This window comes from Nyctibius grandis, chromosome 6 (assembly GCF_013368605.1).
Source record: "Nyctibius grandis isolate bNycGra1 chromosome 6, bNycGra1.pri, whole genome shotgun sequence".
NCBI classification, from domain to species: Eukaryota; Metazoa; Chordata; class Aves; order Nyctibiiformes; family Nyctibiidae; genus Nyctibius; species Nyctibius grandis.
Genome location: NC_090663.1, coordinates 86511623 through 86529409, shown reverse-complemented (window position 1 = coordinate 86529409; position 17787 = coordinate 86511623). Strand labels below are relative to the sequence as shown.

The window sequence follows — 17787 nt, the reverse complement described above, 5'->3', positions numbered from 1 at the left end:
AGCCCGGGCCGGGCACCGCGCGGGCAGCAGCCGCAGGCAGCGCCGGACTTGGGTGCCGGAGCCCGGCCCCGGTGCCCGCTGCCCGGCCGAGGCCCGGCCCCGGAGCGCGGCTCCTCCTGCCCGCGGCGCCGGGACGGAGGCGGCGAGGCCGGGTTCGGGGCTCCGGAGAAACCGGGCCCAGCCCCGACCCTACCGCGGTGCTCTGGCCCCAGGACCCGCTCCGCGCCCGCCCGCGGAGAGACGGACACGGGCCGGGACTGACCCGCCAGCACCGGCTCCCCGCGCCCGCGAGGCCCGGCAGCAGCACCGGCACCAGCCCCAGCCCGAATCCCGGCCTCGTCTCACCGCCCCGGGTTCCGCGTAGCCCCCACAAAAGCCGCCGGACTAGGCCGGTGCTGCAGCCCCGCGTCCCCGGTCCAGAACCAGCGTCCGCCGCGGTCGGAGCCAGCCCCGCTCTGGCGGCGGAAGAGGCCGCGCGTGCGCGGGGCGGGCCGGAAGGGGCGGGGCCCGGGGGGCGCATGCGCGGGGCGGGGCCTGGCCCAGGTGCGCGGGGGCGGTGCCGCAGGGCGCGTGCGCGGGGCGGGGCCTGGCCCAGGTGCGCGGGGCGGGGCAGGGCCCCAGGGCGGCTGCGCGGGGCGGGGCCGAGGAGATTTGAGCCCCGGCGGCCGCCGTCCGCCCCCTCTGGGCTGTTCCGGTGGCGCCGCGCGCGGTCCTGGGGCGGCAGCGGCCGGGCCGGGCTCCTCCGGCGGGGCCCAGGTGAGACGCGGGGGGCTCGGGCCGGGAGCGGGGCAGGGGCCGCGGCCGAGCGGTGCCGCGGCCCGGGGGGTGTCGAGTCCGGGCGCAGGGCAGGGGCCGCGGCCGAGCGGTGCCGCGGCCCCGGGGGGTGTCGGGGTTGGGGCCGGGGCGGGTGGGAAGTGCCGGTGCCCGGGCGGCCGCGCTGCCGGGGGCTGTACGGAGCCGCCGGTGCAGCCGCGGGGCTCGGGGCGCCGGGGAATAAAGCCCGAGGGCCGGAGCCCGGCGCCCCCCGTCCCCGCTCGGGCCGCCCGCGGCCACACGGGGCCGGGCCCGCTCCGCGGGTCCCCCCGGTCAGTTCTCAAGCACCGCCCGACACCGCTGGGGCTCCCGGGCTCGTCCCTACATCACACGCGGGGCTGTGGGGGTTCGGGGCTCAGCCGGGTGCTTGTGGGACTCGAGAGGCGGCTCCCGGGGCCGGTGCTGGGGCTGAGCAGCACAGACAGAGCTGGACATTTCCCAACCCCGAGAACGGAGCCGCGGGGCTGCGTTTGTGGGGCTGGGAAAGGGGCTCCCGGGGCCGGAGCAGCAAATCCTGCGCCTTTGGGCTCAGAAACGGAGACCTGGTCGGCTGTTTCTGGGGTCAAAGCCAGGGGCCAGTTTGGCCAGAGCTGCAGGGCTGGGGGGAGGTGGGAGGGTGTTTGAGTGTGGGTGGGAGGGAGGGGGGTGGGATGGTGCGTGGACCCTCACCGGAGGTGGGGGTCCGGTCGCGTTGGCCCCGAAACTCAGGGACGCCGGCATGCACCAGGCAAAATTCAACGCAGGAGATAGACTCAGGGCGAAAAAGCACTTTTTCCCCCCTTTTCGTGTCCAACTGTTCATTCCAGGTGCGCCCAAGCACCGGACTAGTGTACAATTATGACAGGTCATATTGATATGTAAGTCGTGACAGTGATTGATTTACGACCTGGCTGAAAGCCGGGCTCATTGGAACTAGAATAAGCTTTATTGAGCTGGAGATGAATTTAGGAGGAGCTGAGGCTGGAACCATCCATGAGCTGGAGATGCAGCCAGACTGGAACTGAGCATCAGCTGGAGCTGGAGATGAACTCGAGGAGGAGCTGAGGCTGGAACCATCCATGAACTGGAGCTGCGGCCAAACTGGAACTGAGCATCAGCTGGAGCTGGAGATGAACTTGAGGAGGAGCTGAGGCTGGAGCTGCGGCCAAACTGGAACTGAGCATCAGCTGGAGATGAAGCTGCACTGGAGCTGGAAACGAGCTGCAGCCAAAACTGAAGTGGGGCCATCCATGAGCTGGACCTGAAAAACAGGGGTGCAAAAACAATGAGCTGGAGCCGTCCACAAACTGGAGTTGAAACCAAGTGGAGCTGAGAACAAACAGGAGCCGCAAATGAGCTGGAGCTGTCCAGGAGCTGGACCCGAACTGAACGCGTGCAGAGACAATGACCTGGAGCTGTGAACAAACTGGAGCCATCCAGGAGCTGGAACAGAAACAAAACAGGCAAAAACAACCAACCTGAAGCTGCAAACGAGCTGGAGCCGTCCACAAACTGGAGCTGAAACGAGCCGGAGCCGTCCGTAAGCTGGACTTGAAACCAGAGCAACAACAAACAGGAGCTGGAGCCAAAACTGAACTGGAGCCGTCCAGGAGCTGGACCTGAAACAAACAGGGGCAGAAACAAACACACATGAGCACAAACCAAGCTGGACCCAAACAAATGGGCCCCACAAATTGAGTTGGACCCAAAACAAAGGGGGCCCAAAGCAGCAAACAAACCAAACAAACAAAACCAAAGGAGAGCCCAAACCAATAAAAAACCCTCACAAACAAACCCCTCAATAAACAAACAAATCCCCTAATAAACAAACAAAACCCCAGCAAATCCAAAGGGGGGCCCAAACTGAGCTGGACCTGAAACAAATGGGGGTCCAAACCAAACAAACAAACAAACAAAAACCAAGGGGGGCCCAAACCGAGCTGAACCCCAAACAAACGGGGCCCAACACACCCACCTGGAGCCGCAGCTGGGCTGGAGCAGCGCAGTCCCTCCAGTGTCTCTGGGTGGGCACAGGCCGGGCTGTCCCCAGGCAGGAGCGGGGCAGGCGGCAGCGTCGGCCTCGGCGCAGGCAGCCCGGCTTCTCCCTGGGGCTCCGCACCCCCCGCGGGCGGCTCCCGGCCTGGCTGGGGCTCCTCCGTCCGTCCGTGTGTCCCTGCGCAGGGAGAGACGTGGCACAATCAGCCCCCGGCAGCGGCCCGGCCCAGAGAGCCCCGAGCTGCTGCCCGGCAAACCCTGCTGCCCCCCGGGCACGGGCAGCTCTGCCCGGCCCCTCGGCAGCACCGACCCGGCACCGCGCAGCCGAGGCAGGAGGGGAGGGAGAGACGGGGCCGGGACGGCAGAAACCACCGCCTCGGGGCACTCACCTCACCGGGCACGGCCTCCTACCGCCGGGGCCACCAACACCTCCCGAGGCACCGGCACGGCCGTCGCTCCCCGGGCCCGGCTTCACCGTCTCACCCACGGGGCTGTAGGAGCCGGTGCGGGTCCCCGGAGCGGCCTCTGCTTCCACCGCAGCACGTTTTGAGCTGAAAAAGAAGGTTTTAATTAAAACAATGGCTTCAGACAGAGCCCAGAGCCACCCCCGGCGCCCTCCGGTGGGGTGCCCGGGGATCACACTGGTAAACAGCCGCTTGAACACACCAGCTCATAAACTGCATGAACTAAAAGGAAACAAAAGTACATTTAATCGCACCCTTGGTCTCACCAGAACTCCCGCAGAAAGGCTGCTCTTGTCGGGGGGACCCGCAGAACCCCCCCAGCAGCTCTGGTCCCAGCCTGGCTGCCCCCAGCAGCACAGGAGCCCTGAACCCCCCCAGCCCCAGCCCTGCTGGGAACCAGCTGCAGCTCCCGGGCTTCTGAGGGAAGAACCAGAAGCCTTTGCCCAAAGTAACTGCGGGCAGCTGAGGCTGAGAACCAGAGGAACTGTGGACACAGCCCAGCCCCAGGAGACAGGTGGGGGCAGTTAAGGTGCCCCCGGCTCTCGGCAGCTCCCCTCCTGCCTCCCGTTACTCACCATGATGAGGGCTGTAACGAGCGTCTCCTTGCACAGCCCCAGGCAATGCCGAGAGTCCATCAGCCCCCCAGTCCGGGGCTTTGGGGGCCAAAACTGTCCCCTGGTGTCCAGGGAACGCGCAGCCCAAACCCCACTGGCCTGTCCGGGGCTGGCAGGGGGTGCAGCCCAGCGCCCTCCGGGTGAAACGTCTCCTTCGGGGCTCTTGGCCACCCCGGCAGCACCGGCATCACACGGGGACCACAAAACCTGCAACAAACACACGTTAACTCGCCCACAGGAGCCCCCAGACACGGCAGAAACCCCGTGCTCACGGGGACGGTCACCCACAGCCCCCCCACACCCCGGCTGAGCCCCGCGGGGCTGCTCCGGGACAGAGCCGCCCCCCCCGCCCCGACCCGGGGAGGCCCAACACCTCCCGGGCCCGGACACCCCCTCCCCGAGCCGCGGCCCGGCCCAGCCACCCCCGGCCCTCCCTGGGCCCGGTCCCTCCTCACCGCGGCTGGGCCCGGCGCTCGCCAGGGGCACGGCGGGGCCCCCCGGCCGCCCGCAGAGAGGCCCCGGGCCCGGCAGGAGCCGCCCCTGCAGCCGCGGAGCCGCCGCGGAGCCCCCGCAGCCGGTTCCTGCTCCCGCCGCCCCGTCCCGCGCGCTGCTGCCGCGGCGGAGGCGCCCCCTGGCGGTGGCGAGCGGAACTGCGTCCGGGGGCTCGTTAAAGCCTCGGGGCTCGGCGCGCACCTGCAGCGGGGGCGGCACCCACTCCGCGCCGACCAATCAGCGGCGCCGACGCCTCCGGGGAACAGCCAATGGCGAGGCGGGGCGGGAGTGACCCCCCTGCAGTGTCGCCGCCTGGCGGACGGAACGCAGCACTGCAGGCGCCGCCCCGGCCCCGCTCTTTAACATGTAGTTTAAGCCCTTAAACATGTGGTTGGGCCTTTAAAATATTTACAGTAAAAAATAAATACATTTTGATGGCCTAATTCTCCATTTTTGTTACCAGAAAGCATCACTGTGACTCTGTTGTAGTATCCAGACGCAAAACTGGTAGAAAAGAGTGAAGCTATAAACTTGTGCCATAAAAGCACAACCTTACAAAACACTTTCCTTAAAAGCGTTCTCCACATTTACATCCATTAAATTATAATAAAACAAAAAATTGTTTGGTCAAGCTGGCTTTTTTCCCTCCATGAAATATTTATTACCTCATTGTACTTGCAGAATATAAACACACTTAGTTGTTCTTTGTACATACCAGCCTCTGAAAGTAAAATAACAATTTCTATCTGTTTGGAAAGCAAATTTATATGGAATTAAAATATTCAGGATCTTCAGTATAACATCAAAAAGAGATGAAAGACATCTAATAACTTTAACAGCATCTTTCACAAAATAGAATTACAACATGAACCACCATGAATCAGATTCAGGAAAAATCCACCTGAGTAGTTTACGTAACAACCCTGAAATGACCACAGTTTGCCCAGTGTGGTAATGAAAGACAAACACATCCTGAAATCACACCGGGATGAGATCCAGATACTCGCTGTCCTTCCTTCCTGTAGTCTCCACTCCAAAGTAACTTGAGTAAGTGAAGACTGAAGTCACGAGGCTACAAAAATCCTCCTTCATTGTTTTACCAAACATTATTTTGGTAAATATGGCCTCCGACCGCTGCGGTGGCCGCGGGAAGGCGGAGAGCAGCCCCCTGCCCACCCCATCGCCAGGCCCCTCGCTCCTGTGACCCAGCGCCCCGCAGCACCGGCCCGGCCCGTGCAAACCCCTGGGGTACCGGAGCCTCGCTCCTCGTCAGCCAACACAAAACCGGGGCGGGGATCCGTGTTCCAAACCTGCCAGCCTTTAGGTACCCACCCCCTGCCGGGGGGACCCTGGGGCTGTGGCCAAGAGACCTCACAGCGTCTGGGTACCCATTGTCCACACACCCCACTCGCGGAAGGGCTGGCACACAGCGGCGGGGTGGAGGGGGAAGACAAAATGTGACACGGTGACACACTCGGGAGAGGAGAGCAGAGGAGACCCTGTCACCAGAAAATAGTACCCGAGAAAACTCTCTAACCCAAATGATAGTTTAGAAAGCCGACAGTGGTTTATTGCAGCGCTGGGTGCATGGGGGATCTCTCCTCCTCGCATGCACACCCAGGGACAAAAGCACACTCGTTACATGCATTATAGAAAAATGAATATTCATACAATTCTGAGTAAAGCCCACCTATTCCAAGAAACCTTATATGCTAATAAATTATGTAATTGTCTTTGTGCATGCGTACTAAATTGGTGCCCTGTTTGGCCTAACCCAGGCCAATTTTCCTTTCAGTGATTTTTACTTTCAGCCAAGTCCCTTCTAAGTAACTGCACTTTCTGACACTCACTGCATGTTTTGCAGTGTCTCATTCCAGGACTGATAACGCTCGAAGTTTGTATTTATCACTGAGGCACCGGTAGGGATGTTGTGCAGAAAGGCTCTTGCTGTACTTAAGTCTGAGAGAAACCAAGGTCACTGCTGAATTCCTCCCTGCTTACGAGTGAAGAGCTGAAGCGGGGTCGTACTTGCAGGGAGGAGTGGACAGCGCAGGTGACCCCAAACTGACCAACGAAGGTATTCCATCCCATACACGTCATTCTCGGTATAAAGCGGGGGGATTGTTAAAGAAGATTGGCAGCGTCCTGGTCTCTGGGTTTGCTGGTTTTATTAAACAACTCAGAGCTGGACCCACCACCGCACTGAATGGTACCTGACTGAAATTCACTATCAGTTTATATAGAAACTAATAATCAATTACATCATAAACTTCTCACGAGCTTCTGTTATAAATCCACTAACTATTTCAATTCCTCTTTCTTCCTTCGTCAAGAGTCCACAAAAATGCATTATCAGGACTCCACAAAGGTCCATTCTTCTCCATTGCTCAGCTGATCTTTATGTTCTGCTTCCACTCCAACTCCAGTCGACAGCCCGTCCTTAATGTTCTTGCTGTGATCAGCGTCCTGCCTTGATCCGGGTTGACCAGAGTCTGGTTTCCACTGCCAGCGTCTCCTAAGTATTAACCTAAAATAGCTAAAGGCTGTTTAGAACTTTATTTCTATTCAGTTTATTTCTAAGTGTCCTGTATTTCTTTTAAGGTAAAGAAAAGCTTAACCATACATCCTTTTTACTAGAATCATCAGAAATTAATACTTCTAGGCCTGCTCCTGCTTAGCTGCTCATTAAGGTTTGACTGATGATTGGTTCAGCCATAGGTCAGGATTACACAAGGAGCTTTGAGAACAATATTCATGGATTGTGAAAGCCCACCTGTGTTTGTCAGATTGACTTATATTTATTATTCTATTATTCTATTTATTATTCATGAGAACTTCTATAATAATTTATGTGAAAATTTCTACAACAATTCCCTCCTTTTGTTTTCATTGCATCCCTGCAATCATTTGTGTCACCACGATGATTTTATTCTTGAAGCAAGAGAAGAAAAATATGTCATACAGCATTGTCCTAACACTAGTATAATCACAAGGATAATAATTAAAAACAAGACAATTACAATCAGCTTCTTTATCCATAAAGCTAAGTCTGGGAACCAAGATGTGAGCCAGGAGAGGGTTTCAGTAGATCCTCACGAGGTGTCATCTTTTTCTGCCTTGTGCATCACAGAACCCACTTCCCAAATTTTGTGCCCATCTCTGAGCAGTTCTCCGCATCGGTCTGTGTACGTACAGCAACTGATACTGAAAGCTGTGCACACTCCTCCTTGGGAGGCTAAGAGCAGATCTAGAGCCCTTCTGTTTTGAATCGTAATTTTAGAGAGTTTTGTAATTTCTTTTTGCCGTGTCAGAAATCCACGCATTGAGGCATTGGCTAATTTTTCTATCATCTCCCCAGATATATTTATTAGTGTTTTTTCCAAATTGACAAATAATTCCTCTGGGCTCAATCTGTGGATAGCTAGATGCAAAAATGAGTTCCCCAGGCTTTGTCTGAATTGCTGCAAAGCAGCCTGCAGATCGCCAAGAACAATTAGTACGAAGCACACGAGAGGCGTTGGTGTTGGAATCTTGGTAACGAACAGCAAATCTTACACACGGGGAAACAGCAACATTTAGAGATGGAAGAAAAAGGAACAAACTAAAATATTTCATCCTTCCTCGGGTTCCTTGTGGACATGAGAATGATGGATCCAGGTCTCTTTCCCTGCAACTTTGACAGCATAAAAAGAAGTTAAAAGTGTAACACAGGGTCCTTCCCATTTTGGTTCAAATCTATTTTTCCTTTTCAAGTTTTTCACCAATACTTTGTCTCCTGGATGAATACTATGTACTTGTGTCTCAGGAGATCCACCCTGATACCAACAGGCAGGCTTTCGCATTTCAAGGAACAAATTCTGCAAATGCAGTTTATATTGTGTCACTCGTTCATCTCCATCCAATTCACTTGGTTTTGCTGGCAAATAAGTGCCTGGAACAGCCAAAACTCGACCAAACAAGATTTCTGCTGGCGATAACCCAACAGGTTGTCTGGGTGTGTTCCCAATGTCCCACAGAACCAAATTCAAAGCCTCTGGTCATTTCAACCCAGTTGTTTTACACACTTGAACAATCTTTTCCTTTATGGTCCCATTCATTCTCTCTACCTGTCCAGAGGACTCGGGGTGATAGGGTGTGTGTAACTTCCCCGTGACTCCTAAAGCATTATAAACTCGTAACAGAATCGCCGCCGAAAAATGAGCTCCTCTATCCGAATCAATTACTTCAGGAACTCCATATCGGGGTGTTAATTCTTTTAGCAAAGCTTTCACTACAGTTTTTCAGTCATTCCTTCTGGCTGGGAAGGCTTCTACCCACCCTGATAATTGATCTACAATCACTAACAAGTATGAACACCCCATTGCTTTGGGCATTTCAGCATAATCAATTTGTAATCTTTGAAAAGGAAACACCGCGGGCGGTCTTTTACCTTGAGGTGGCCCAATCTTAGCTGTAGCACGTTGTCAGCAAAGTTTACAGCTTTCAGTAATCCTTTTCACCGCGGAGTAGGCTCCGGGTGCAGCCCACAGCTGTTGAATTCTCAGTGCAAGTCCCTCAGGTCCCCCATGGTATTTTTCATGGAACCACCGAGCAAGAGGTAGGAAATACCTTTTTGGGAGTAGGGGCTTGTTGCCCAATGTCCATTGTCCATCCCGTTGTTCCGCTCCAAGTCATCTCCAGAATTTCATTCCTTCCTCTGGAAGAGCCTCAGACATCTCCTGTGCACTTGGAAGCCTGTCAAGTTTCTCTGCTGCACACAAAGCTGCCTTAAGAAGGTGAATTTGTTTGGCTGCAGCTTCCGCAGCTCGATCAGCCAAGTGATTTCCTCGCGACACTGCACCTCGGCGGTTCGTGTGAGCTTTTGTATGAATTACTGCTACTTGTGCAGGTAACTGTACAGCTTCTAAAAGTCCACCTACCTCCTTCCTGTGTGTGATGGTTTTTCCAGCTGAAGTCAAAAATCCTCTTTCTTTCCACAGGGTACCTGTAACATGACAAACTCCAAAAGCGTATTTTGAGCCCGTGTAAATATCAGCTCTTTGACCTTTTGCCCACTTTGCAGCCTCAGTGAGCACTATGATTTCCTCACCTCATGCCCCCACAGCACTAGGGAGAGGATTAGCTTTTAACACAGTTTTTTCTGTTGTTACTGCAAAGCCAGTGTACCTTTTTCCTTCTTCATAAAAGGATGAGCCATCCGTCAAAAGGCTGATGTCTGGGTCACTCAGGGGTTGGTCTTGAAGATCATTGCGTGGCTTACGGGATACTGCTAACACCTGGGTACAGTCATGTTGATCGTTTTCCCCTTCAGTTGGCAAAGGTATTGAAGCGGCTGGATTCAAAGTATTGCACCTTTGGAGTGTGATATTGTCAGCCAAAAGTAAAACCAGCTCATATCTATGTGCCTGTTGCAGTGAAAGTGATTTTTCTGCATATTGTTTCAATAATATTTCAACTTCATGGGGCACGCACACAGTTAGGGGATGTCCCAGCACTAGTGATCTACATTTTCCTACCATTTCTGCTGCCGCAGCTACTGATTTTATACAAAATGGTGTTTCTTGTGTAACCGGATCTAATTGAGCAGAAAAATATGCCACTGGTCTTTCATGCGGCCCTAAAGTTTGGACTAAAACGCCTCTAGCATTTCCCTTTCGCTCATCACAATATAATTTGAAAGGTTTACTATAATCTGGTAAACCTGAAGCCAGTGCTTGCATTAAGGCACCTTTCAGAGTTGTAAAAGCTTTTTGTCTCTCCAGACCCACAATCCTCCCTTGAACGACATACTAACAATAAATCATCTACAGATTGTATCAATTCAGACTTACACGGAAAAAACAGATCAGCCAAATCCCCTCTCAAAATTTGGGAGAATATAGTTGGTGAGCTTGTAAATCCCTGGGGTAACCGAGTCCAGGTTAATTGTTTCCCTTGCCAAGTGAAGGCAAATCTGTGCTGGCTTTCCTCAGCCACAGGTGTGCTAAGGAAAGCTCCCATCAAATCCAATACAGTGTAAAATTTTCCCCAAATAGGTATTTGAGTAACAATCAAATTTGGATCAGGTACAACGGGATGGGGAACAATTACAAATTCATTTACTGCTCTTAAATCTTGTACAAATCTATATTCTGGATCCCCATCTTTGGCAAGTCGGTGTTTACTAACCGGGAGTATGGGTGTATTAAAAGAACTTTGACATTCTTTTAAAATCCCCTTTTCCAAAAATGATTTTATTTGTTTTCCAGTACTTGGGATGGCTTCTGCCACAATTGGGTATTGCCTAATAGAAGGGGGAGTCCCTCCTTTTGTTTTAATCACTACAGGTTCTGCAGATTTTAACAGTCCAATATCATCTCCGGAGAGACTCCATAATTTTTTAGGTACATTCTTTAACTCTTTTGGGATTTTAAGCTCACCTTCTTGAATTCCTACAGTTTGCATTCCCATTATGATCAATCGAATTCCTTTGGGAGTTAGAGCTATGCATGTTTCCAATTCCTGCAATAAATCTCTCCCAAATAGTGAAATAGGAGAAGTTGGCGAAATAACAAATCAACCCCATATCAAACAATCATCAAAAACAACAGGAAGGGGAAGAGAAAGCAGTAACTTCTCTTCACCCAAAATTCCAGTAACCTTTACAAATTCATCAGATAGCGGTGACACATGAAAATTTAACAATGATAAAGTTGCACCAGTATCTATTAAGAACTTAACAGGAATGATTTACCTTAGCTGTGATAAGTCCTTCGTTATCTACCTCAATCCCAGAGTCCCCATCCATAAATTTCTCAGCGAGAATGTGGACGCCCTGGTCTTTCCACTCCGTCTCTCCCACGTTGGTAATTCTGAGTAACTGCGGTGCCGAAAGGTTGATCTCTCTCTCTCTCGCTCCTTTCTCTCTTTTCTTTGATCTTGTTTCTTTTGCTCTTCACTTCTCCCATCATATCCAAAGGTGGCAACGCTAAGAATCTTTGTGAGGCTTTCGCCTTGCCACCCTGGCATATGTTTCTTGAAATATTTATTAATATCAGGTGCAGATTGATCCACAAATACACTGATTGCAAGGGGTTCCTGAACATTGTCCCTTGTCGTTCCTCCATATTTCAGGAGGGTAGCTTTTAACCGACTCCAGTAATCACTGGGATGTTCATCAGGTTTTTGCCTACATTCCATTACCTTTGTCCAATTAGTAATTTTTTCCCTTGTCAGTGAAAAAATTCGATTCCTCCAGCACGGTCACTGAAGGAATGGAAGGTTTCACTTGTTTAGGCTCTCTTTTGCCCTTCTTTGTATTCACCCAATAATACCAAATATACCAAAAATCAATATCTTGACTCCCTTCATCCTCGAGGATTATGCTTAAAAATTTCAACTTATGTGCATCAAAGGTCCCTTTAGAGGGCCAGATGTCTCTAAGTCCTCCACCTCGGACCCTAGTTAAAAATGGCCATTCTTCTTGACACAGCAAAATAAATCTCTTTTTCCCACATGTCCCGGTCAATGGGATTCTATTCCAATTCTCCAAAACCTCAGCAAGGGGCGTCCCCCTTTTAATGCTGGGTCCAATTCCCATTTTATCTTTTCCTTAATTTCCCGGGGTACCCTTGTTTCAAAAATTCCTCAGCAATTTTAAACACACAGGCTCCTAATGTCTGAGTAAACCCGCTCCCAAGACCACCAGGTGAACTCACCCTTGTTGCCGGCAATTAGGCGTTGGAGACGGGAACGCTCAGGGAATTGGAGCAGTGTCCTAGAGTCCCATCTGGGGTGCCAAATTCTGTTAAAGAAAATGTTTTATTAAACAACTCAGAGTTGGACCCACCACCGCACTGAATGGTACCTGAGTCAAATTCACTATCAGTTTATATAGAAACTAATAAGTAGCTACATCACAAACTTCTTCTATTAAAAATCCACAAACTATTTCAATTCCTCTTTCTCCCTTCGTCAAGAGTCCACAAAAATCCATTGCCGGGAGTCCACAAAGGTCCATTCTTTTCCACTGGTCAGCTGATCTTTATGTTCTGCTTCCACTCCAACTCCAGTCGACACCCCGTCCTTGATGTTCTTGCTGTGATCAGTGTCCTGTCTTGATCCGGGTTGACCAGAGTCTGGTTTCCACTGCCAGCGTCTCCTAAGTATTAACCTAAAATAGCTAAAGTCTGTTTAGAACCTTATTTCTATCAATGCTTATTTCTAAGTGTCCTATATTTCTTTTAAGGTAAAGAAAAGGTTAACCAGACATCCTTTTTACTAGAATCATCAGAAATTAATACTTCTAGGCCTACTCCTGCTTAGCTGCTCATTAAGCTTTGACTGATGATTGGTTCAGCCATAGGTCAGGATTACACAAGGAGCTTTGAGAACAATATCCATGGATTGTGAAAGCCCACCTGTGTTTGTCAGATTGACTTATATTTATTATTCTATTCTTAATTCATGAGAACTTCTATAACAATTTATGTGAAAATTTCTACAACAGGGATCACGAGGGTCTCGCTCTCTTTCTGCTATGGCCGGTGTCCAAAGAGGACTCTGTCCGTTTTCCTGCTGCCCCCGATCCCGATCCGTGCATCCCTGAATCCAGCTCTTGACCATCACTAGGCCCAGCCTGGGCCTTCCTGGAGCCTGCCCTGCAGTGCTGGTGGGGACGTGACCGACATCGGGGGAGCTCGATTTTAGTTTTGTATATATATTTGTATATATTTGTATATATTTGATTATTTCCATTATTATTATTATAATCTTTTTCATTATTATAGTTTATTAAAACTGTTTTAACTTTCCTACCCATAAGTCTCTCTCTCTTTTCCCTTTCCCTTCGGGTGGGGGGGGAAGGGTTAACAGAGAGCATCTGCCACAGGTTTAATAGCCAGCCCAGCTTTAAACCGTGACAGATTTATTGGCGCCCAACATGGGGCTCGAGAAGAGCTCTGACAGGTTGCTCTAAGTTGAATCCCAGCTCCAGCGGGAGGAGACCCAGAGAGCTCAGCCAGGAGAGTATCAGATTTCTTCCTTTGAGATTTAAATCTGCTTATCAGAGCAACCTGTCAGAGCTTCTCTCAAGCCCCACGTTGGGCGCCAATAAATCTGTCATGATTCCACTAGATTCTGCGAAATTCGGGTGGGGCATGTTTTTATTTTCGGGTGTCCTGAATGTGTTTCTGGTGTGGTATAGGATTAAACGTCAGTGCAGGGACAGGTGTAGGTGTTATGCTGTCACTACAGCCACTAAATCTCCTCAAACCCCAGCATCTACCCGATTGGTACCAACTGCCCCTGTAACCAGGAAGAGACACCTAAAGAAATCAGCTCATGAAGAGAAGGATGATGACCCAGAGCCTTCTAAGGCAGAGCCAGCACAGGACCCAGGTGAGGGCCCTTCTCAGTCAGAGTCAGGGCCCAACACAGATGGGGGTTTCCTTGATCGTCTTTTTAAAGCAGACCCATCACACAAGAAAGGTCTTTCTAAAGCAGAACAATCACAGGAGGAGGTCTCGGATGTAGAGATAACCTACCACTCCTTATCCCTGAAGGACCTGTGAAATATAAGGAAAGACTTCAGCCGTTATGACGGTGAGACAATTATTACCTGGTTGCTCCGATGCTGGGATAATGGGGCGGATAGCGTGGACTTGGATGGTAGAGAAGCCAGACAGTTGGGATCCCTGTCCAGAGATGGTGGTATTGATAAGGTGCTTGCAAGAAGGTCAAACACTATCAGTCTCTGGAGGCGACTCTTGTCAGCTGTAAAGAGCAGGTATCCCTATAAAGATGATGTTCTGAGCCACCTAAGCACATGGACCACTATAAAAAAAGGTATTAACTACCTTAGAGAACTGGCTGTGCAAGAGATCATTTATAGACACCCACGGGAAAGTGTAGGTCCTGTAAATCCTGATGAAGTGGAATGCAACCGATCCATGTTCCGGAAACGGAACACATCACGAGGTATCCTGTGGTTTGCCCTGCGTGGTTATGGAGAGGACATGAGCAGGTGGCATGGACAACCTACCAGTACCCTACAGGCACGAGTACGTGAGTTGCAAGCTAAAAGAAATACCACAGAGAATTTTCCTAGGAGGATGGCTGCTCCAGTTACCAGTGAGCAGGACTCCAGTCGGGGTAGATGGGCCTCAAATCCCTATTTCCCAAATGTGAATAGGGGAAATGAAGGTCCAATCCCCGTGAGCAGCACGAGTCCATTCTTTAATTAGGGGGGCCCTGCCTCCAGCCAGGTGGAGGAGAGGGACAACCGAGTTTATTGGACTGTGTGGATTCGATGGCCTGGCACATTAAAACCACAAAGGTATCGAGCCCTGGTAGACACTGGTGCACAGTGCACCCTAATGCCATCGGATCATAAAGAGACAGAATCTATCAGTATTTCAGGAGTAACAGGGGGATCTGAAGAGTTATCTGTATTGGAGGCCGAAGTGAGCCCAACTGGTAATGAATGGAAAAAGCACCCCATTGTGACTGGCCCAGATGCTCCGTGCATCCTTGGCGTAGACTACCTTAAGAGAGGGTATTTTAAGGACCCAAAAGGGTATAGGTGGGCCTTTGGTATAGCAGCTGTAGAGACTGAGGACATCAAACAGCTGTCTACCTTGCCTGGCCTCTCAGAGCATCCTTCTGCTGTGGGGTTGCTGATAGTTGAAGAGCAACAGGTGCCAATTGCTACTACCAGGGTGCACTGACAGCAATATCGCACCAATCGAGACTCCCTGATCCCCCTTCATAAACTGATTAGACAACTGGAAAATCAAGGAGTGATTAGCAAGACTCGCTCACCCTTTAATAGTCCCGTATGGCCAGTGTGAAAGTCTAATGGAGAATGGAGATTAACTGTGGACTATTGTGGCCTAAATGAAGTTACGCCACCGCTGAGTGCTGCCGTGCCAGACATGCTAGAACTTCAGTACGAGCTGGAGTCAAAGGCAGCCTAGTGGTACGCCACCATAGACATGGCTAATGTGTTTTTCTCTGTTCCCTTGGCACCAAAGGCAACATACAGATGGGCTCGTGACGGATGGGTGGGCTTAACCATGGACTCTATTGCACAGGTTATCCATGATTGTGAAACCGCAATTAAGCAAGCCAAACGGTTAAAACCTTCGTGGTATGGGGGGCTGTGGTTGAAATATAAATATGGGGAGGCCTGGCAAATTGACTACATCACACTCCCTCAAGCCCGCCAGGGTAAACGTTATGTACTTACCATGGTGGAGGTGACCACCGGATGGCTGGAAACATACTCTGTGCCCCATGCCACTGCCCGGAACACTATTCTGGGCCTCGAAAAGCAAATCTTGTGGCGACACAGCATGCCAGAGAGAACTGAGTCGGACAATGGGACTCATTTCAAAAACAGTCTCATAGATAACTGGGCCAAAGAGCATGGCATCGAATGGGTATATCACATCCCCTATCATGCACCAGCATCTGGGAAAGTTGAACAATACAATGAGCTGTTAAAAACTACCCTAAAAGCAATGGGGGGTGGAACCTTTAGAAACTGGGATAAGCATTTGGCACAAGCCACCTGGTTAGTTAACACCAGGGGATCTATCAACCGAGCTGGCCCTGCTCAGTCAGACCTTCTACATACAGTAGAAAGGGATAAAGACCCTGTGGTGCATGAAAGGAATCTGTTGGGAAAAACTGTCTGAGTTCTTCCTGCTATGGCCAAAGGCGAACCCATTCGTGGGATTGTTTTTGCTCAAGGACCTGGATGTACTTGGTGGGTGATGCTGCAGGATGGTGGAGTCCGATGTGTCCCTGAAGGTGATCTAATTCTGGGTGAGAATACTTAATTCTGAACTGTATGATGTTAATTGCTGCATAATACTAACAGTGTTCATAAGTGTCTTTCAGGTTGAGGCAGTGGTGATGAGGCCGGAGCTAGCTGCAAGTGGCATCCAGTAATCTCCTCGAGACTGACATCTTTAACCTGCAACCCATGGGCACGAACCGTGACAAAGCTCATACCATCTCTCCTGCCCTGAGAGACTGCTAGCCAGATGGAAACCCACAATCCTGAACTAAATGAACCTTTTTGTATGGAGATGAACCATAAACTAGTGATATCTGTATATATTTGAAAATGAAAAGGTAGTGGTGATCTGAGTATGATGTGAATGGTATGGAATAAGGGGTGGAATGTCCTGGTTTGGCCTAAACCAGGCCAATTTCCTTTCAGTGATTTTTACTTTCAGCTCAGTCTCCTCTAAGTAACTGCACTTTCTGAAACTAACTGCATGTTTTGCAGACAGTGTCTGCTTCCAGGACTGATAACGCTCAAAGTTTGTAGTTATCACTGAGGCACCGGTAGGGATGTTATGCAGAAAGGCTCTTGCTGTCCTTATTCTTAGAGAAACCAAGGTCACTGCTCAATTCCTCACTGCTTATGAGTGAAGAGCCGCAGGGGGGTCACACCTGCAGGGGGGAGGTGACCAGGCAGGTGACCCCAAATTGACCAACGAGGTATTCCATCCCATACACGTCATTCTCTGTATAAAGCGGTGGGATCATGAGGGTCTCGCTCTCTTTCTGCTATGGCCCGTGTCCAAAGAGGACTCTGTCCGTTTTCCTGATACCCCCGATCCCAATCTGTGCATCCCTAAATCCAGTTCTTGACCATCGCTGGGCCCAGCCTGGGCCTTCCCGGAGCCTGCCCTGCAGTGCTGGTGGTGACTTGGCTGACATCAGGGGAGCTCGATTTTGGTTTTGTATATATATTTGTATATATTTATATATATTTGTATATATTTATTATTATTATTATACTCTTTTTCATTATTATAGTTTATTAAAACTGTTTTAACTTTCCAACCCATAAGTCTCTCTCCCTTTTCCCTTTCCCTTCTGGGAGGGGAGGGTTAACAGAGAGCGTCTGCCACAGGTTTAATAGCCAGCCCAGCTTTAAACCGTGACAATTGGGGAAGGGGTCTTGGGTGGACTCTGGAGGTTGTAACCCCCCGATAGTGATGCTGTGTGACCCCTCTTCTGCGCAAGCGTGGTCGAGGCCTTGTTGACACATGCAGGTGGCTCCGCAGAGAAGATCCTGTTCTGGTTCTTACAGGATTTATCTCTACTCCTGGCACCAGAGCTGTGAATCAAGTCAGTTAAGACACTACAAACATGTTGTTCACAGTCTTGCTTATCTCTGGCCCTTCTTTATAATTAGCAAGGAATTTAACAGACCTTGGATTCTCTAAGACTAAGCGCAAGCAAGAATCAGGGATGACTATAATTTACCAGTCCCAGAAGCAGACCCTGTCTTCAAAACATGCCGTGAGCTTCAGAATGTACCTTTATTATAGCTGAAAGGAAAATTGCTGAAAGAAAATCTGATTCTGTCTAAAGGTCACACAGAGCGGGCCTTTTAGGACCTACTTTGAGGCTTACTTTTACTAAACCGC

The 17787-nt window shown here is 50.8% G+C and overlaps 1 protein-coding gene across 1 annotated transcript; it reads right to left on the bottom strand.

Moving 5' to 3' along the window:
- Window positions 1-1709: 1709 nt before the first annotated feature.
- LOC137665325 (uncharacterized) lies at window positions 1710-6457 on the bottom strand. Its single transcript, XM_068404200.1, has 7 exons — window positions 6359-6457; window positions 4321-4558; window positions 4057-4072; window positions 3177-3338; window positions 2768-2965; window positions 2271-2411; window positions 1710-2053 (listed from the first exon to the last, which is right to left on the bottom strand). The coding sequence occupies exons 1-7, from the start codon at window positions 6455-6457 to the stop codon at window positions 1738-1740; spliced, it is 1170 nt and encodes a 389-aa protein (XP_068260301.1). The 3' UTR covers window positions 1710-1737.
- Between the last annotated feature and the right edge of the window lie 11330 nt (window positions 6458-17787).